The 20,143-nt window shown below is 58.6% G+C and overlaps 2 protein-coding genes and 1 long non-coding RNA gene across 6 annotated transcripts in view; 1 reads left to right on the top strand and 2 right to left on the bottom strand.

The window, feature by feature from the left end:
* Positions 1–96: 96 nt before the first annotated feature.
* Positions 97–10,895, bottom strand: CYGB (cytoglobin). Of its 3 annotated transcripts, XR_009210153.1 has the most exons (5): positions 10,089–10,895; positions 4,205–4,436; positions 3,720–3,883; positions 1,458–1,591; positions 97–1,362 (listed from the first exon to the last, which is right to left on the bottom strand). XR_009210153.1 is itself a non-coding variant. In XM_032176916.2 (4 exons), exons 1-3 carry the CDS (start codon positions 10,229–10,231, stop codon positions 3,716–3,718), a joined length of 543 nt encoding a protein of 180 aa, XP_032032807.1. In that variant the 5' UTR covers positions 10,232–10,895; the 3' UTR covers positions 97–1,362; positions 3,708–3,715. The 3 variants fall into 3 exon arrangements, 2 of the variants coding, with proteins under 2 accessions (XP_032032807.1, XP_032032806.1); XM_032176916.2 differs by lacking the exon at positions 1,458–1,591 and having other exon boundaries at positions 3,708–3,883; XM_032176915.2 differs by lacking the exon at positions 1,458–1,591.
* PRCD (photoreceptor disc component) overlaps positions 10,132–20,143 on the top strand; it is a 16,356-nt gene continuing 6,344 nt past the window's right edge. Inside the window, exons 1-4 of one of the 2 annotated variants that reach the window (XM_058429173.1) lie at positions 12,476–12,878; positions 13,160–13,228; positions 15,181–15,261; positions 15,660–15,771. In XM_058429173.1, the coding sequence (XP_058285156.1) occupies positions 12,805–12,878; positions 13,160–13,228; positions 15,181–15,202 (165 nt within the window). In that variant the 5' untranslated portion in view covers positions 12,476–12,804 and the 3' untranslated portion in view covers positions 15,203–15,261; positions 15,660–15,771. Of the gene's footprint in view, positions 10,219–12,475; positions 12,879–13,159; positions 13,229–15,180; positions 15,262–15,659; positions 15,772–20,143 lie in introns of those variants that run through there. The other variant, XR_004252190.2, reaches the window with a different exon arrangement.
* LOC131381407 (uncharacterized) overlaps positions 16,256–20,143 on the bottom strand; it is a 7,503-nt gene continuing 3,615 nt past the window's right edge. The window contains exons 2-3 of the long non-coding RNA XR_009210154.1: positions 18,279–18,570; positions 16,256–16,999 (exon numbers count right to left, since the gene is read on the bottom strand). This is a non-coding gene — a long non-coding RNA (uncharacterized LOC131381407). The remainder of the gene's footprint in view (positions 17,000–18,278; positions 18,571–20,143) is intronic.

Here is a 20,143-nt window from a genome sequence, read left to right as displayed (position 1 = left end):
TTGGTGTGGGAGGTCAGGGGAGGACTTTCAAGAAAAAGGCCTGAGCCCGGAACCAGGGATGGGGGACAGAGGTGAGGGCAGGTGGCAGGAAGAGACTGCACAAGTGTGCACGGGTACAGCAAGAACGGGTCTGTTTAATGACACAGCTGGGTCTGGTTACAAACATCAGAAACTAGAAAAGGAGGACAGGCAGTTACACAGATGAAGATGAGGATGGGCCAGGAGGGGACACAGGCATAGTAGCCACAGCAGCAAAACATCCTTGAAGACGATACACGTGACCAAGGGGCACACATGGGGGGCCCCCCTGGCAAGCCTGACGCAGATGAATAGACGGGGCCGACTGCCGGCCAGGAGGAGGGTGGGGTGGGGAAAGCCCTCGGCCCTCGGAGCTGAGGGTGAGACCCAGGCATGTGGTCCCGCTGACCTGCTGCCCAGTAGCCCGGATACCCCGGGGCTGCCCTGGTGGCCAAGGCAGGTGGGGCTGGCGGTCGAGGTTTCTGGACTGAGGCCCCTCCCCCAGTGCAATCACCCCATCCAGAACTTCACTCTGCCCCTGCCCATTCTAGGGCAGTCAGTGAGTCAGTTCCTCTGAGGGAGTAGGGGAGCCCACTCCTTTCTGCCTGGAAGTGGGATTCAGGAATGTGGGGAGCTGGTCTGAGAAGGGGCTGGGCTTTGCTGCCAAGCCGGGTTGCCCCAGCCCTGCCCCTCCAGGCCCAGGTCCTCTGCGCTGCCAGAACACTCTGTTCTCTGCACAACCGGAACCCCTCCCTGCCCCACTCACAGGTGGGCCAAACCGAGGCTTCTGGGCCCGGCAGATACGCATTCTAGATATGTATGTGTGTATATATATGTGTATATATATTTATATATAGCTCGTATATAGAATATATCTGTATATATGGTAGATGTGTGCGGGATACTCTAGATGGTGATGTGGAGACCTGCATGCTGGCCGGGCTGATAGAAACGGGGCTGGTTTATTCCCTAAGGGACTCCTAGACCGGTCCCGCTTCCTGCCAGCCGCTCAGCTAGGTCTCTCTCCAACAGTGAGTAGAAAAGCTAAGAAGAGTGGGCCCCGCTCTGCGAGGAGGACGGGTCCCCCACCCTGCCCGCCGCGCTGGGGTCAGCATCCAGGCAGCCAGCGCCGCCTCCCGGCAGCTCCAGGGGGGGACCGTGGCCCCCACAGAGGCCTCCTTGGGGGAAGTTGAGTCGGGGATTCATTCCTCCAGCTTCCTCGGCACCCAGAAATGGAGCGTCAAGGAGGGTCTTCGGAACTCGGCCTTCTGCTCAAGGTGCTGCCAGGGAGGGGGGTGGAGGGAGGGGTCCTACGGCCCCGAAGAGGGCAGTGTGGCCGGTGGGCTGTGGATGAGATAGGAAGGGAAGGACATATGTTACCAGAGGCAGGGAAGGACCCTCGGGGGAGAGGGGGAAGACCTGGGGCTGGTGAGGCTCACTTCCTGCCAAGATGCCCGGCACAGTGCAGTTGAAAGCAACCGTGCGACCCAAGTTCTAGTCTCCGTCCTGCTACGAGCCTGCTGTGGGATCTCAGGCAAGTCTACTGGTCCGTGGGAGCTCCGGATCTTTTTCTCTAAAATGTGAATAATGTCTGTCTTGTGACATAAACTGGGTAAAAAAGTGTTTCACAAACTGCAAAGCACGATACCAATATGAGCTCTTTTTCCATTAATTCTGAAACGTGGCGCATTCTGTCGGGCCTGTCTCGTCCCTCCTCAGGCCACCCATCTGTATTCTGGTATTCTCGGTACACACAGCCCCCGCTGCAATCATTGCGCACCCCTCCCCGCCCCCACCCACGCAAAGTCGCACACCCTGGAGCAGAGACGGCTCAATAAACAGTGGCGCCTGGCCCACCCCTGCTTCCCTGATAAGAGAAGTTGGGCGAGGGCCTTCTAGGACTCTGCTCTGTAACTCCATCCTACCCTCAAGCCCATGGGGACCCTGGCAGCAGGGAGGCTCTGCAGGCTCAGGCCAGGAACACTAGGGGTGGGCTAGAGGATGTAAAGGGATGAGGGGACCACCCCACCACTTGACAGCTGGGCGCTAACCCTCATGGGGTGCCAGTTTCCACGGTAGCCCATCTCCATTCAGTCCACAAGGAGCAGACGTGGGCGGAGGAGGAGACTTCGGCCGTTTCAAAATGTTTGGGGTTTGGAGAGATCTCAGTCCCTACGGCAGGGTGGGGAGGGCAGGACGGGCAGCGTGCTGGGGAACTTGGGCCATGTGTTTCTGATTCACTGGGGCTCGCGCCCGGCCAGCTCTTTCCAGTCCCTCTTGGCCCTTATAAAAAAGCCCTTTTCTCTGGAAGCAGGAAGTCTTGTGTCCTGGCTGTAAACAAACTCATCTTTGGCAGCAGAGCCTGCCTGGGGAGAGGGGTGGGAAGGCAAGCAAGCCCCCTCCCCTCCTCTTCCCCTGTCTTTTCCCTGGACCCTCTGGGTGACAGCTGGTGGGGGGTGATGGGGCAACCACAGCTCTCCACACTCTGCCAGTGCCCTCCTCTGGTGGGCCAACGTCTGCTTGTTTCCCATTGACTTCCAGGTCTCAGGCAGGCCGGGGCCCAGCTGTGCACATCTGGAGTTGGCTTGGCTCCAGCCAGCAGTTCCCGAGGACTCCACTCTCTTGGGGTGGTGCTGACGGGAGAGGGGTGAGGGGAGCAGGAGCCAGCCCGGGGCCAGTGTGGTCAGCAGCAGGAAGGGCAGGAGGCCTGGCGTCCCCAGCTGCCCTCAGGGGACCTCCTCCAGGAGCTGTGCCTGTGAACAGGAGGGCCGGCAGTCTTGGGGGCCCGTGCGGAGCCCGGCGGGAGACGCCGCCTTTTCCATGGGAAACTGCTGGGAATGTTTCTCTACCACACGTGTCCCGGGCTGCTGGCTGACCCCTGCTTCCCATTCCCGCCTCCGCTCCTCTCGCTCCTTCCTACTCCAGCCCTGCCTCCGCCTCTCCATTCAGCTCCCAGAGTCAGCCTCCCCTTGGGGGCCCAGGGAGGCCAAGTGTTCCCAACCGCCACGTCTCGGGGCCAGCCCTCCCCTCATGCTCCGAGTCAGCAGGAGTCACAGAGGCCGGCCACCCTCCTTGAGCCACCTCCTGGGCCCAGAACTGGAAGCCCAGCCTCCAGGTCAGCCTGGAAGTAAACATCCCCCTGCTTGTGTGCGTGTGAGTGACACCCATGTAGCACCCTCGTGGGCTGGGGTGTGTGTGTGTGTGTGTGTGTGTATGTGTCCTCGTGATCCTCCTGGCTCTAGCCCTATTGAGGCAGAGGGCATTTAGCTGCACCGGTCGGCATGAGATGAAAAAACAGCCCCTTGTGATTGGCACCCAGGGAGGAAGTGGCTGGGCTGACCTGGGCTGCCCCTGAGCCTGATGATCGGACCTTCCCGCCAGGAGCCTCTGGCGCCTCTCTGCCTGGGCAGCTGTGGCTTTGGGTGCTCTGAGCTCTCCCTGGCTCTAGGAGAGGGGAAGGCTCTTTGGGAGGAATTTTGCTCAGGGCTTATGGCTCTGCGCAGCCTGAAGTCACAGGGGAGCCATCTTGAAGGCCTTTTCCTATTATGCCTGTTCTTACATGTCAGACCCCAGGGTTGGCCTGCCTCAAGTGTGCCTGCCCAGGTGGTCAGCCCCAGGGCCCCAGGAGAGATGGGAGACCTCGGGGACAGCAGAGGACATGGCGGGGAGGCTGCCCAGCCCACCCTCACCCGCCTCCTCACGTGGTGGCGTTGGGGACCTGCTGCACCCAGCCCACTTCCTTGTAGGCAGCGGTCACATGGCTGTAGATGAGGCCACGCAGCTTGGCCCAGGCTCTCTGCGTCTCAGGTGGGAAGTCATTGGCAAATTCCTCGGCGACCACCTCCAGAATGACCCCGGAGAGGATCTGGGGGCAAAGAGAGGAAGGAAGGGGGAGTGAACACCCGGGCGCCCTGCGTCCCGCAACCCCCAGGCCCCTCCGCCCCATGTGTGGCCAAGAGGATCATTCCTAACGCAACAGTCTGGCAGCTTTGGGAACCCAGTGCTCTCAGGACAAGGGTTGCCCTGGACCCAGCCCCTCCATCCTGCTGCCGGGCACTGCTCCTCCCTCTCGCAGCCACTCCGGGCATCACCTCTGCTGCCCCAGGGAGCCCTCCCAGAGCCTGTGAGCTGCAGGTGGCCATGACGCGTGGGCGGTGGGGGCTCTGCAGCAGATCAGGGCGCATACCTTGAAGTACACGGGCTCCACCTTATGCTTGAGGGCGTGGGCTTTCCCCACAAGGGCGAGCACGGAGGACACCTTGTCGGGGTCGTGCAGGTTCTCCACGACAGTGTTGAGGGCCCCCATGACTCGGCAGGCGTGCTTCCGCAGCTGGGGGCTCCGCTCCATCTCCAGGGGATCCTCCATGTGCTTGAACTGGCTGAAGTACTGCTTGGCCGAGGGGAAGTTCACAAAGAACCTGGCAAGAGGAACAGGGGTGGTCGCTGAAGCTGGAGGCTGCCTCGGGCCCACCCTGAAGCTGCCAGGATAGTGGGGGCTGAAGAAGTGGACCCCAGTGCCCCCCACCCCCACATCATCACTGTATTCACTACCATCCGTAGACCTCAGCATAGACCCTCCTCGCTCTGGCCAAGCCGGCTCACCCCTACCAAGTCTGGCCATGTCTATCTGCCAGGCTTGCTCAGGCTGACGGCTTCGTCAGGCTGGCAGCTTCGTCTCCCAGGCCTCTGTCTTCCCCGCTTCTTGCTTCCTTCCCAAACTCTACACCCCCTTCAAGGCCTGCTCTAGTCATAGCCGAGAGGGTAAGAGCTCAGGTTCTGGAATCATGAGTTGATCTGAAATTAAGTCCTCTCCAGTTGGACTGAAATTGTTCTGACTCTCCCAAAATACTGCTTTCATGAAGTCATGCTCATGCTCAAAAACATTCAATGGCTCCCTATTGTCTGCCAAAGTGAAACTCCTTAACCGGGCATTCCAGACTTCTTCTGAACCGTTCCCCACCCACTTCTTCAAATTCATGTCCACATTCCCCACTATACTCGCATCATCCCTGTCCTGGCTCAGTGGCTTTACTTACTGTTGGGAAAATGTTCCTCAGGTGAGCCACATTCCTTTCTACTACACTTTTCCTGTGTCAGACATGCCTTACCTGGAGCAGGCTGGCCCAGGGGAAATGCTTTGCCCCCGAGGCCATTGGCACCACTCAGGTGACCTTCCCTGCCCTCCTTCCAGCGTGTCAGACTGGATCCCAAGGCTCTCATGCACCCTCTGACCCCCTGCCCTAGCTGGGGACCTGCAGTGTGGAAAATGACAGTGGCCTTTTTTTTTTTTTTTTTGAGATGGAGTCTCACTCTGTCGTCCAGGCTGGAGTGTGGTGGTGCAATCTTGGCTCACTGCAACCTCTGCCTCCTGGGTTCAAGTGATTCTGTTGCCTCAGCTTCCTGAGTAGCTGGGACTACAGGCATCCGTCATCACGCCCAGCTTGCTAATTTTTTGTATTTTTAGTAGAGATGGGGTTTCACCATGTTGGCCAGGCTGGTTTCGAATTCCTGACTTCAGGTGATCCGCCTGCCTCAGCCTCTCAAAGTGCTGGGATTACAGGTGTGAGCCACCGCGCCCGGCCGACAATGACTTTTGCACCTCCCCTCCCTGTCGGGGCTGGATGTCATGTGAGACATGGGCATGGACTCAATCAGAACTTAAATAACTTAAGTGAATCCCCAGAAAATGTATGGAGCGTCCTAGACCTGTTCTTCCAGGTTGTTCTGCCCCTTCGTGTGTCCCCTTTGTGATCAGAGAGAGCTGATAATTTGCGGAAGCAGCCCTTTGGTCAGGAGTCGAGTCTCAAATGTGAAGGCTGGAAGAGATGCGGAGAGGGCATCTGGCCAGGTCATCCCTGCTGGTGGTGGAGCTGCTATTGGCGGGGGAAGTTTGCATAGTGACCAGGGCACAGTCTGTGTGGAGACTCAGGAGGGCCCCTCTCAGAGGCCAACTGTGACCTTGGGCAAACCGATTCACAAGCTCCCTGTTTGCAGAAGAGCGAGAGGAGGGCCCCCGCTCACTGCTTCATGGATACACGGGTGAGGACACGTGAGGCGATGGGTCTGAAAATACATTGAATTTTCTGGAGAAGCACTGTAATGAGGGACAAATGTGAAAAACCCAATTTGGACTTAAACAAGCATCTCAGACTTTGGAGGTTTTACAGTTGCAATAAAAAATAATGATATGGCCGGGCACGGTGGCTCATGCCTGTAATCCTAGCACTTTACGAGGCTGAGGCGGGTGGATTGCTTGAGCTCAGGCATTTGAGATCAGCCTGGGCAATGTGGCAAACCCTGTCTCTACAAAATACAAAAAATTAGCCAGGTGTGGTGGCACACACCTTTGATTCCAGCTACTCAGGAGCCTAAAGTGGGAAGATCACTTGAACCCGGGAGGTCAAGGCTGCAGGGAGTCAAGATTGTGCCATTGCACTCCAGCCTGGGTGACGGAGTGAGACCGTGAATCAAAAGAAATAATGATAATAATAATAATAATAAAAGGCCAGGTGTGGTGGCTCACGCCTGTAATCCCAGAACTTTGGGAGGCCAAGGCAGGAAGATCACTTGAGACCAGGAGTTCGAGACCAGCCTGGGCAACATAGTGAGAGCCTGTCTCCAGAAAAAAAGAAAAAAATTGGCTGGGTGTGGTGGTGCCCGTCTGTAGTCCTAGCTACTTGGGAGGCTGCAGCAGGAAGATCTGATCGCATCATGAGCCCAGGATTGGAGGCCGCAGCGAGCCATGATGGCGCCACCGCACTCCAGCTTGGGTGACAGCAAGACCCTGACACAAAATAATAACAATGATATATATATTTGCCTGATGTGTTACAAAGTTATTGTACCTTTTTTCTTTTCTTTCTTTCTTTTTTTTTTTTTTTTTTTGAGACAGAATCTTACTCTGTTGCCCAGGCTGGAGTGCAGTGGCGCAATCTTGGCTCACTGCAACCTCTGCCTCCTGGGTTCAAGGGATTCTCCTGCCTCAGCCTCCCAAGTTAGCTGGGATTACAGGTGCCCACCACCACATCCGGCTAATTTTTGTGTTTTTAGTAGAGACGGGGTTTCGCCATGCTGGCCAGGCTGGTGTCGAACTCCTGACCTCCGGTGATCTGCCTGCCTCGGCCTCACAAAGTGCCGGGATTACAGGTGTGAGCCACTGTGCCCGGCCTGTTATTGTATTTAATTGCCACAGCTAAGCGGGTATTACCTCTATTTTACTGATGAGGAAACAACAGGGAACATTTGTTGAGCACTTACTGTATGATCTCACGAATCCTTGCAATTCTCTCCTGAGGTAGGCACTGTTAGGAATTGATGTCCAAGATTGCCCAACAAAGAAGATGGCAACACCAGGAAGGGGCCCAGGCAGGCCCGCTTTGACAGTTTCCCTACACTGCCTGGAGAGACAGCTGTGCCAGGGGATCGTGGCCTGGTAACCAGGTGTCTCCTGCCTCAACACCCACCACCGGGTTGTGGCCCTGAGGAATGACAGTCTCAGGGAGCCCCCACCCAGACCCTCCACGGTTCTGTGGCCCCTGGGGCCCATGTGCCTGGCTCCTTGCTCCTGGCTCTGCGGTTTTTCCACCTGAGACCCTCCTGGTCTCAGCCTGTGCTGCCAGGGAGGAGCCTCCACAGCCAGCCCTGGGGGTTTCTCAGCTCCCAGAGGCATCTGGGCTTCCAAGAGAGCCTGAAATAGGCCTGTCTGAGTGTGAGGAGGAAGGTGTCAGAGTTACAACCAGGAGGGAGGGTGGGTGTTCCCTCTTGGTCTCCTCCCTGGCAGGGAATGGAAGTGTGGGGTCTGCCTCAGGCTCCCAAAGCAACGCCTCCTCCACCCCCACCAACGTGGCAACTTCTCCAGGTTGGGGGTGTGGAAGTGCAGCTGCCTCCTTCCTGCCCTGCAGGCTCATAAGGGCTGAGGGTGCTGGCCTGGCGCAGTGGGGAGGGCAGAGGTGAGGGTGCCGGCCAGAGGGCTGCAGCTGGGGCCTTGACCTCGAGGATGTGTATGTTGTATGTGGGAAGGCAGGGCGCTGTGTCAAGACTGACGGGCCCAGGATCCGAGGAGGGACCTTCAGGAGCCCTTATCCCCCTTTCCTCCCCTTCCCCCACTGACCAGGCCCTGGACAGAGACAGGAGGAGAGAAAAAGGAAAGCAAGGCCGTGTGGGACCTGGGCTGGCAGGGAGTGGCTGAGACAAAGCGGGGCCAGGCTGTCCTGGGGCTGGGCTCTAGTCCACACAGAAGTGGAGTCGGAGTGGTGAGGGGTTACTCTGGGCGCTGAGCGCACTGGTAATGACCTCCCCCAGCCCAGGCCCAGGCCCCTCTAAGAGACAGGAGTGGGGAACTGGAAGAGGGGTGTAGAGAGAGAAAGAAATCCCTGCTGAAAACTCGGACTGCCCAGACATGGCCCTGGCCGTGGTGTTTCATTTCTCCCTTGGCATCTGCCCTGCCCTGGTCTCCTTCCTGGGGAGGTTCGATGGTGTCCCGAGATGTGGATGGTGAGCACTTCCTCCACGTATCCACACAGGTACATGGCAGGGGTTGGGACACAAAACCTCCAAGGTCCTGAGGACCCTGCCTTGCTTCTTCATGGTGACCCATGAGTGTGCCAGATGCATGCAAGGCCGGTGGGCTGCAGGTGCTGACACACGGCTGACGGCACCCTCCGAGGATGCAGTCTGGCACGTCTGCAGCTCTGCTACCCACTGTGTGCTTGTGCGGGTGCCAGCACCCGTGGAGATTGGTGGTTCTGAGCGTCTGAGGCCCTAGTATCCCAATGTCCCTCTTAGCTTCCTGCCACTCCCGGCTGTCTTTCTGGGCCTGGGCGCTGCTGAGATAGCTGCCCCATCCTCAGGAGTGCTCCTCTAACTCCTTAGAAGTGCTTCCTGCTCTTTTTCCTCCAAAATCTGCTTCTGAGTTGGAATCAGGGCATATCATGGTGGAGCTGGGTAGGTCCCAGGCTTGGGAGAGGCCACAGGGAGAAGAAGCTGGAGTTGGAACAGGCCTGGGAGTCAGGGATGCACTAAAGCTGCCCTTCCGGAGCGAGGCTTCACCCCGTCTGCACATGACAAGGCTGCCCTGCTCTGTCCTAGATTTGGCCGCTTTCCTCTGCCAAGAAGAGGGGCTTGAGGGTGAGCATGGTCTGGGGCTCCTCTGCCTGCACCCCCAGGGACCAGCACGTGTGGGAAGACAGCATGGATTTGTAGCTAGAGTCAGTGACTAGCTTTCGAGGCTTGGACACATCACCTCTATGAGGATGGTGTGTGTGCTCTAAGCCTAGGTGTATGAAGAACGGGGCGCTCTGTGTTTGTGGGTCTCTTGGGGGCATGTAGTGCCTGAATGACCCCTAAGCCCAAGCCACTGCATTTCCTCCTTAGGTGGGAGGTTTTAGGGTTAGGCCCTGTCTCCTGAAGCTTCTCTCTTCTTCCCCTCACCCTCCAAACTCAGCAGGGGTTGTATCCTAGGGGACTGTTTGCTTCTCCACTCACCTGTGCCTGCCCTGGGCGCTTCTGCTGGCCCCTGCCCTCCAGCAGGAAAGGGGCAGCTGGGAACACTGCCCCCCCCCCCCGCGCTCTCCTCTTTCTCAACCTCTGCTCTTTGCTCTCTGTTCTTCCAAGAGCCTTTGAATCCAGCAAGCGGCTGAGCTGGAGACAGGGGTCTGCTCCTCTTTGTCCCCCTTCTTGGCTGAGCCTCGGTTTTCCCATCTCTAAAATGGGGAGCCCCTGCTACTCCCTTTGAAATGCCAGAAAAATGTGTGTGTCTGATAGCTTGGCTGGGTGTCTGGGGTCGCTGGCCGAGCAAGGAGTTCTGAGGCCGGGGAGAGGAGGGGGACCGAGGTGCTCTCCTGCCTCTGGTTCCTAGATCCTGGTGAGCACCGCGCCGGAGCCAGGGAAGGCTCGACCCAGGCTTGGTTCACCCCAAGGCGCCCCTCGCCTCCTGCCCCGCCGACCTCGGACCGGCCCCATTCGCGGCTGGGGAGGTGGCGCTGGAGCTCGGACCCGGGCCCAGCCCGCCTCTGCCCGGAGCCGCTGCCGCCCTCCCTGCCCAGGGCCCGGCCGGGCCGGGCGACACCTACCTCACCAGGATGGCCGCCCCCACGTCCTCGCAGTTGGCATAGAGCCGGGCCCACAGAGCCTGCACCGCCTCCCTCTCCGCCGCGGACAGCTCCTCGCTCCGCTCCCTGCGCTCGATCTCCATCTCGCCCGGTACTTTCTCCATGGGCAGCTCCAAGCCCAGCCCGGCTTTGCTCGGCGGCGGCGGTGGCGGGGCGCGGGGCGCGGGGCGCGGGGCGCCGGGAGCCGGGGCCGGCTGCGTGCGCGGCGGGCGGGCGGGCGAGGGGTAGAGCGCGGAGGGAGGGAGCGTGTGTGTGTGCGCGCCGGGTGTGTGTGTGTGTGCGTGCGTGTGTGCAGGGTATATGTGCGGGGGGCGGGGATGTGGTCTGCTGGAAAATGTTTAAAAAAACAAATCCGCTCCAAACCCCCGGCCCCGTGTGGGTGAGCCAATGCCGGCAAGGTGAAGGCTGCGCGGGGTGGGGGCGACGCGACTGCCGCCCGCCCACCCGCAGGCCACGGCGGAGTTGCACCGCGGGGCGGGGCTCGGGTAGGTGTGGCCGGGGCGCTGGGGGTCCCGGGAGGAATGGGCGGCGCGGGCCGCACACGAGTGCGTCGGGGCGGGCGCGGGCCGGGAGCGCTGGGTTCCGGGTCCCAGTGCTTGCGGCGTCGCGGGTGTGCGCGTGCGGACCCTTCCCGCGGCGGGCAACGGACTCAAAGTCCAACACTCTGGAGCTTTCGCGGCGAGGCCGACCGCCAGCCCGCCCGTGGGAGCGAACTGGAGCCCCTCCGGCGGCCGCCGCGGACCTAACTGGGCTCCCCTCGCCCGGGCCTCTCCCCACGTCCCCCCACCCCCCGAGCCAGCTGCTGGGGGCCGCCGCGCCACTCCCACAGCTCTAGACGCCCAGGCTCTGGGGGGTTAGCACGGGGGTCGTCCCCCTGCCCGCCCACCGCCCCGGCTGTCGGAACTTGAGCGCACCTCCGACCTCGGGCGCCAGAGGCCTGCGCCCCCTTTCCTCCCGCCCAGCACCTCCATGCCCTCGGTGCACGAACGCGGCGGCGGCGGCCAGAAGTCCCCCGTGGCTTATGAATGACACGGACAGGCAAGAACCAGGCGGTGCCCTGAATTCTGGCCCAGCTGGTGGCGGAGGAAGTCCAGAGAGGCACCGGATAGGGCAGACAGGACCTGGCAGACAAAAAGTCTTGAGGAAGGCGCAGGCCGCTGGGGACATCTCAGCCGCCACCAAGGGCCCGATTCCGGGCCTGGGGGTGGCAAATCCTTCCTCCTGGTGGGCCCTATCCAGGGCGGTGTGAGATTGGGCCAGAGGTGGGGGAAGAATCCCATGGTGCCTGCCCTGCAGCGGCTGCTCAGTCCTGGGGACAGCCTGAGGCCAGACAGGGCCTGGCAGTGTCGGGAAGAGGTGTCACTCAGGCTCCCGGCGACCCTTGTCCTCGCTCAAGACTTGATGTCCCATTGCCCAAGCATTGCTAAGGGTTGGCTCTGCGCTTTCGCTATGGTTCATGTATTTATTCCTAAAATCCGACTTTAAGGTCCGGGGGAGGCAAGGAGAACTCACCCTGGCCAGCCTCAGCTGCAGCCTGGGCCCTTCTTGGGAGCTCAGAGTTCAGGTGCCTGGGGGACCCTGGGGCAGTGCCTCTGACACTGTCTCCCCCCTTGTTGAGGGAAGGAAAATCTGATGCCTCCTGGGGGTCTTGGAAGGGGTGGAGGGGAGTGGGTGGGTTCAGGTTCTCACACCACTCCAAGACCCATGTCTCAGCGTGGCCATGGCTGGCTCTATGCTCCACACACACACTGAACAGTTTCTCAAAGTTGGTGTGACCAAGTGGCTGCCCAACAGGTCCCCTTGGGATGTGGAAAGAAAATAGGAGAAGTCGTATATCTATTTCTTTTCATCTCATCCTTTGCAAATGTCATGTAGTCGTATGGTGTAGGAATGAATCTGTACAGTAGTCTAGCATATAATTTGTAAGTGGCTGCACCTGTCTATTTTGTGCGTGCACACTTGAATTCTGCCTTTTACTGAAGAGGGCGTGTAATCAGAAAAGTTTGGAGAGGATTGTCCAGAGGGTAAAACTGCCAGCCCTTCACTGTTGAGTCTCCCCTGTCTCTCTGGCTTCATTATCGAATATTCCTCCCCTTTCTTCCTCCTCTCCTGATGCTTCCACGGTGACATCATTGCTTCACCTCCACTCACCTTGCAGTTACTGGCAGATGCTCCAGGATTTCATGTCAGTAGCTTCGGCAGCGTCTTCTGTCTGAGGGCTCATCCTGCCTTGCGCACTGCAAATTCAGATGCCGTTGCTCCTCTTTAAACGTTGCCCTGATGCCTGCAGCTCTGAAAGTGCCCTGTAGGCGCCTTGAATAACTCCTGGGTCACTCTACTGCAGTCACTGTACTTGACAGCACATTTGTTTAGACTGGCAGCTCCTTGCAAGCAAGGCCCAGTCTCATCAGATCGGGACTCCGAATACGTGCTCAATGCCACAGTGCACGCCTTGACCCTACCGCTGGAGGGGAGAACGTGGGCCCAGTGAGCTTAATCAGTCCTCACAAGGTCGGGGCCGCTGACCCACTAATCAGCTTGAGCCTCCTAATCCATCCCCAGCAGGAACCGCAGGACAGACGGCAGTGGCTCCTGAGAGAGCTGGCTGGGGCCATTTTGGCCCCTCGCCTGTGGCCTTCTGCAGACTGGGTCTGGGAGGGGATGGGGCAGCTGCGCCATGTGCACCACCCTTTTCCTGCTCAGCACCCTGGCCATGCTCTGGCGCCGCCGATTTGCCAACCGAGTCCAACCGTGAGAAACTGACCGGGCTATGGCTGGCGGTTGGTCGGGCTGGGGGGAACCATGGGGCTGGGCTGCCACCAAGCCGAAGGTGGGCAGGGGCTGCCTGAACCTTTAGGGGGGCTAGGAGGGCATTTTGAGGAGCCCTTGAGAGAGCGCAGTGGGGACTTAGAGCTTCAAAGGCTCTAGTTGCAGCCTCTAGTCCCATAGCCCAATGCGTCCGGGACCTGTGGAGGGACAGGGAGGGGCTGGGCACAGCCATAGCTCTTCCTGCCTACTCTTGCCTCCCACAGAGAGCCCAGCGACGTGGATGGGGCAGCTAGGGGCAGCAGCGTGGACGCGGACCCTCAGTCCTCAGGCAGGTAAGGCAGGAGTATGGGCTGGGGGAGGGAAGGTGCTGCCAAGGAAGCTGTGGCTGTGCATGCCTGGGGGTGCACATGTGTGCCTGTGTGCGTGCACCGTATCCTGGCCCTTGCACTAGGCACCCTGCTCCCTGTCCGCCTGCTGGGCAGGCTGGATGTCTGTTTTCTGCGGTTGGGAATGGGAGCCCTCAGCTCGCTCCTCTGGACCAAAGCCGCTGTGCCTCTCATCTCCAGTACGGGGCGGTCCCCCGGGGCACCTTCTGTCGGAAGGCACAGGGGAGTGGAAGGAGGGATGAGGCAGAAGTAGCTCTGTGTGGCTTTGCTCGCCTTTCCTTGCCCTTCCCCCTCCTCCTCCTCTGCCCCCGCCCCGCCTCAGCTCCGCTGCCTGAGTCTCCAGCAGGATTCGCTGTCCAGTCCCCAATAGAAGGCGCGGGAGGAGCATGACATCATCAGCATTGAGTGCCATTGGCTGGGCAGACCCTGCGGGCAGGACGCTGTCTCCAGTGGCCAGAAAGTTAACTCTTCCCTAGGCTGCAGCCATGTGGTCTTTAGGGGGTGAAGTTGGGGGAACTTCCAGACTTTTCCTTCCCTGGGTGACCAGTGTCGTTCGATGATAGGGGCGCCTATCCCAACCAAACACTGGAAAAAATCAGCAAATCTTTATGAAGTTCCTGTGCATGAGGGGTTCCTTCTGTGCCTATGGACTCACCTAGCATGGGAGACCTGTCTGAAGAGTGACTTTTTTGCTCCCAGTGAAACAAAGAGTAAAAAAGATCCGATGACATCTTTGGGTCAGGGCCCACTGGCAGGAGGGTGTCTCCACACAGGGAAGACTCAGGTGGCGGGTACTGTGACCATCCGTGTCTCTTTCTGAGTGGGGACCTGCCGGCAATGTGTCCCTTAGATATGCTGAAACTGGCAACTGAAAGAACTTCAGTCTTTCTGTCTCCTGTCTTCTGAGTCCTGGGATTCTGAGTCCTGAGATTCTGATGATCAGAAGACCCAATGGGAAGCCCTGGACCTGTACAGGAAATGGAGGCATTTCTGTGACACCTCAACTGGATAGGCCAGCTGGCATCATCATAATAGTGCCTGATTGATATCACTAGTTAAATCAGCTACAATGACCACCCCTGGGCCTCCCCCGATAGGAGGCCCTCAAATGCTGGGTGGTCCACGCTATTGAGCTCGGGTCTGGAGTCGGGCAGGGAGAATTTAAATCCTGGCTTCCCTCTGACTAATGGAAAGACTATGGGGGAAATTTGCGCAATCAGTTTATATGTAAACTAGGATTAATAACAGAGTGGTTGTGAGGTTTCGGTGAGGGTGCAGAGTGATTGCTCCATAAATGCTGGCAGCTGTCTTGTTTCATGCTCGGGACCTGTGCTTTAGTTTTCTCCAGAGGTTTCTTATATATTAAGTCCCTCGGAAGGCTCAGTAACCCCAGAGGATTGGCAGGACATGTGTTTTTAATCTTTGGTTAATGGTTGTGGAAACTGAGGGACAGGGAGATTTAGACGGCTTGCTCCGGATCATCCATCTCATTTGTGGCTAATGCGGGACGTTCAGGCCCCTGATTCCAGGCAGGGTCTCTTCTACATGAAATGGGCCTGGACCTCCTGGCCGGAGAGAAAAGGCCAAATCTGAGGACCATCTGGCCAGGCCTGGCCTGGCGTGACTTAGCCAGAAGGAAGCAGTTGCCTATTAACTCCTTGGGACCCAGTTAACTGGAAAAATTGGTCTGACATCGAGGAACCACCTGCCGATGGTGGCTGCCCTGGAGGGCTGGCGGTGGGGGTGACATTTCTACTCTCCAGTCACACTGTCCTAAATGCCAACTGATTCCTTAGGTGGTCTGAATTGATAGGGATGGGAGGAGGAGGAAGAGGAGAGTCAGAACCCTGGGAAGGTCATGCCCTTCAATCCTGACCCCAGTGCTTTCCTCTGTTTAGGGAGAAAGAACCTCTGAAGTAAGCCCTCACCTCTGCAGGTGGGGCTCAGGCCCAGAGACTGGGATCAGCTGGCTCAGGCAGGTAGGGCAGGGCTGGGAGCTGGGGAGGGCAGAGGGCAAGGCTGGGAACAGGCAGGAAGCAATAGGCAAGGCCCGGCCATGTGGGAGGATAGCGGGCAGTGTTCAGCTCTTGTGGTCACTGATGGAGGTTCAAAGTAGGTGGATGGACTTGGGCCTTTGGCTGCTACCTTGAGCCTGTTGTGTTCCAGGCCTTGGGGCAAGGGTTAGTTTGAAGAGAACCAGGTGTGGTTTGACCACATTTTCTAGGCTTGGGGATGGCGAGGTGGTCGTGCTGGGGCATGAGGGCCGTGTCGGAGGACGTCCAAGGGAGAGGCGGTGCTCTGGAACAGCCACTCTGAAGTGCGAGTCCCATCCCCAGGTGTGGGAGAAGTGCTGATCTGTTCTGGTTTTCTGTTTCAGCTCAGGTCCTGGTTCGTCCCCTAGCCCAGGAGGATGCTGTGGGAACTGAAGGGAGCTGTGGGAGCTGAAGCAGCAGCAAGAGGGAGAATGGGGGGAAGCAGCACTAGAGAAGGTAGACGCCTCCCTCTCAGCCCGGGACCTGCCAGTCTCCCCTTCCCCCAGGCCCTGGGTGTGGGCTCCTGAGCAGGACCTGGCCAGGCCTGGCAGGAAGAGCAGACGTTCTCGCTGCTCTCGGACAGGCTTCCTTCCATCTGAGTTCCTGAGGCTCCTTTGAGGGACTGCTGAACCTGAGAAAGCCTAGGATGAGGGACTTGCTGGGTCCGCCAGGCTAATTCCGGGGCAGCCAGCAGCCCAGGCAAGAGGCAGGAATAAGTAAGGAGTGAGTAGACCCCAGAAGCAAGGGACGGCTGATAGCTCACATTTACTAAGCAAGGGCTTCCATTCATTCTGTAATTTAATCTTCAGTCACCCACAGAGCCTGGTAATGTTATTATCCACAATTTCTAAATGGGGAAACACAGAGAGAGGTTAAATAATTTCCCAACATCACCCAGCTAGGAAGTGGAGGCTCCCAGGCTCACGCTGGAGCTGCAGGGCCCACGCTCCTACCCACCGTGGCAGGCGGCCTCCCCTTGGCACCTAACACAGTTTGCAGGGGTTGGGGGTGGTTTGCTGGCCTGGCCAACTGCCTGTCAGCCCAGGAGCTATTCTGTTAAGCCTCCACTTGTGGTCCGAGATGCTGGTGTCAGTTTGCCACAGTGGCACTCGCTTTTGTGTCGTTTGCCTTTCCCCAGTTCCCAGAGCTCATCCTGTCACTGGCTGCTCTGCTGAAATTATCAATAAGAAATGCCAGTTGGATCTGTGACATGTCTGCCTGCAGCTGGATGGGAGCAACGGACAGCTTGTCCTCCGAATGTGTTTTCTGTATGTGTGCAAGCGTGTGTGTTCCAAACGGGCAGTAGCGTGTGGGAAGGAAAAAGCCTGACACTTGTTTTTATCAATTTGCTGATGCTCAGTCCCAGCGGCTGCCTCCTTTGCCCCCAGCTGCTCTGCCAGTTCTCTCTTTCCAATCCTGCGTGATCCTGAGCAGAGATAAAAGCAGATTTCCGCTTCTGTTCCCAGATCCAGGCGCAGACCTTGCAGGCAGCTGCTCCTGATGTCTCACAGCTATTAGTCTTCAAAAGCCCCCCGTGCCTCTGTGCACACGCGTCTCTCCTCCCCAGCCAGCCCCCCTCCCAGCCCAGCGGCGATGTGTCCGCCTGGCTGGCCCGTGCCCTTGACTTCCAGGCAGTAGGAGATGGAGTTCTCTAGACAGCAACACCTCAGCCGCCGCTCTGCCTCTGAAGGGAAGGAAGGGAAAGGGTGAGGGACACCGCAGAAGAGAGGGAACCGCTGGGGAGGCGCTCAGGGTGGGGGAGGAGGCGCACCCCGCTTGGGAGGGGCTGCTGGTACCTTGGGGAGCCTGGCTAGGGTGTGTGCGAAGGCAGTTCTGTGGGAACCTCTCAAAGTAGGGCAGGCAAGAGGCAGGGGGAAAGTCACACTAGGGAAGGAGCCTGCAGAGGCAAAGCCAGAGCGCCAGCCTGACCCAGGCCGTGAGCCCGTGATCACCTGTCTCAGCTCCTGTCAGCCTGTCTCTCTCTTTGGAGGCATCAGCCTTCCTGGTGACAGGCCTGTCAGGCTGAGGGCCAGAGGGCACTGTTCCCGGGACCCAGTCTGTGTTCCCCGATCCTATCTGCGTTTATTCTCTAATCTATTTGCCATGTTCCTGTCACCTCATCCTTGCTACCATTTCCAAGTTGCCCATCTCCTTCCACTGGTCTGAGGAATTGTCAGGCCAAGGTCATGGAGCTGGCTCACGGCCCAGACGCACTTCCCCAGGGCAGCGCCCCTCCACAGCACTGTTCTGAGAACCTGCGCAGGAGGTGGTGGCTGCTCCAGGGATCCCATCCAGAGGAAGGGCGGGAAAGAGAGAGGAAGGGGCTGCTGGCGGCCAGCGGGGCTGTGGCTGCCTGGGCTTGGAGGTTGCCTGGGCAGCTGGGGTGCCATGTGGGCTGGGTGGGGGGCTGTCTCCCCCAGGGAGCAGGCTGGCTTTGGTGGGAGCAGATTGTGTTTACACCTTCCCCGCACACCCAGCCCACGCTCGCCTCTTATTCCCGGGGCCTCTCCCACCCCTGGGCTCTCTGCACAATCTGCACATTTGCAGCTCCTGCTGCAGAAAGTTACCTCTCTCAGCCTAGAGCTCCCCACAGAAGGCTCTTGGGACCCGGGTGCCCCTTCCTTGGCCCACTGGCTCCCATCACAGGGGTTAGTGTGAAGCTCAGGGCAAGGGTGGACCTTTAAATGGGGGAATTAAATCCTGACTATGACACTGTCCCCACGGGGGCTGAGTCCTTTTTCCTCCCTTTCCTTGCAAAGAGCCGCTGCTTGGGAATGGGAGCAGGAGCGCTCAGGGGCTTGGGAGAGAGCAAATAAAGGGCAACTACAGAGGGAGAGCTGAGCCAAAGGGTGGGGTCCCTTCTGGTCCGGGGTGCTGGCTACTGTGAAATAACAGAGTCCAAGAGCCAGGTGTCCAGAGTCAGAGCTCCTGGGTTTGAACCTTGTTCCACGAGCACATCCTACCTCTGTGGCCTGGGTAAGTTTCTGAACACCTCTGTGCCTCAGTTTTTTTTAGCTGTAGGATGGAGATCCTACTGGTATCTGTCTCTTAGAGTTGCGAGGGTTGATTAGATAACGCGTGGAAGATGCTTAGCATGTTGGGTAAGTGTCCCATATATGTCAGCTGGCACAATCCGGTTTGAACTGTAAGTTACTGAACAGTGGTAGATTCAGGACGGGTAGAGTTCCTCACATCCTCACTCCGTGGTCCTTCCTGCCGTCTCTCCGCATACACAGAGCTGGGCGACCGGTAGTTCTGCAACAGATCAGAGGGTGGCAGAGGGTGGCATTGCTGGGGTGGGGAAGCCCCCTGTAAGCCTGTACTGGAGAAGACCACCACTGCCTCTCTGTGCCCAGAACCGTGTCCCAACCTCCAGTGGTGGTCTCGACCTGGACAGTGCCACTCCCAGCTGGCTCTGCTTCCGGAATGGACCTCAGCGCCTTGACAAGATGGGAGGCGCTGCCCTGCTGTGGTGGCTTCCTCCGTGTGAATGCTAATCTCTCTGCTGGGGGAGCCTGAGTGATGGGGAACGGCTGCTTGGAGCTGCAGGGCGGCTGAGGGCAGCAGCCAGGAGCAGAGAGGTGCTGCTCCTGCAACTGAGGCTCAGGGCGGCTGCCAGTCTCTCCTGGAGACTGGAGCATGACCAGGCAACTAATGAGGCGGTGGGGGTGTGGTGGGAGCGAGGGAAGTAGCCACCACAGCTGTGGCTGTCCACTGTCACCCTGGGGTGTAGATGTCACCTTGGGGAGTACCCACCCACTCCAAGTGTGCGGTTGTGTGTGGGTGTGTGCAGACAGTCCTGGGCAAGGGCAAACAGTAGAGGTGCTGGGCCAAGACTAGATGGGTAGGGCACGGTGCCCCCTCTGAGACAGGCACAATGGCGAGAGAGCAAACCCTGCTGGTTCCTCAGGCTCCCGTAGCCCCTCTGTGGGGGGCCTCACTGTTAAGAAGCCCAAGACCTAGAGCTAGCGAAGATAATGCTTCTTTGTGAACTTCAGAAGAACAGTTTGGTTCGCACGGAAGCTTATGTTAATATAATGATGATACTAATCGTATGATTAATAACCACTAACATGCATTGGGCGCTTACTATGTGCTAGGCACCGTGCCAGCTGCTGTATTTTACGCACTGTTTCATTTATGCGGCAGGAACTGTTATCATTTATCCAATAAGGAAAGTGAGGTTCACAGAACTCGCTCAAGGTCACTCATAGCTGGCAGTGAAGCCAGGACCTGAGCCTGGGAAATTTGACGCCAAAGCTTGGGATAGAGGGGGCCCGAGTCTTGAGTTGGGGGCCATGAGGAAATTCTGATTGTGACCTGTCTACAAGGCACAAGGAATGGAGCTGTGGTCCCGCCCAGCCTGCCTCTGCAAGTGGGCTGGGGTTGGCCAGGGTCATTGCCACTGTTCTGTCTTCAGGAACTCACATTCAAGGGCAGACCAGACTCTGGGCCCTGAGAGGCTGGTTCTTGCCTCTCAGGTGAGGTGGGAGAGGAGAGGTGAGGGGGAGAGGAGGTTCTTGCCTCCCAGGTGAGGGGGAGAGGAGAGCTGCCCCTGTAGGACCCCTCAGTCTTCCTCAGGGAGGATGTGGTGGCCCCTGGCAGGGATGACAGACAGCGAGGTCATCACCCACAGTCACTGCCACTGCCACTCCGTTGCCTCCTTCAGCCAGGGGCAGGGCCCTGGGGAGAGGAAAGGATGGCAGCTAGCAGCCCCGCTGGGGATGGGGAGCCTGGTGAGGAAGGTTGTTTTGATTTGTTTTTGCAGGGGGAGGGTGCAGGGCATGGAGACCAAGGAGGTGGCTTTGAGGGGCAATACACTGACAGC

This window comes from Hylobates moloch, unplaced genomic scaffold (assembly GCF_009828535.3).
Source record: "Hylobates moloch isolate HMO894 unplaced genomic scaffold, HMol_V3 SCAFFOLD_15, whole genome shotgun sequence".
NCBI classification, from domain to species: Eukaryota; Metazoa; Chordata; class Mammalia; order Primates; family Hylobatidae; genus Hylobates; species Hylobates moloch.
Note: the sequence above shows the minus strand (reverse complement) of the source record. Positions and strands in the feature narration are given on the sequence as shown.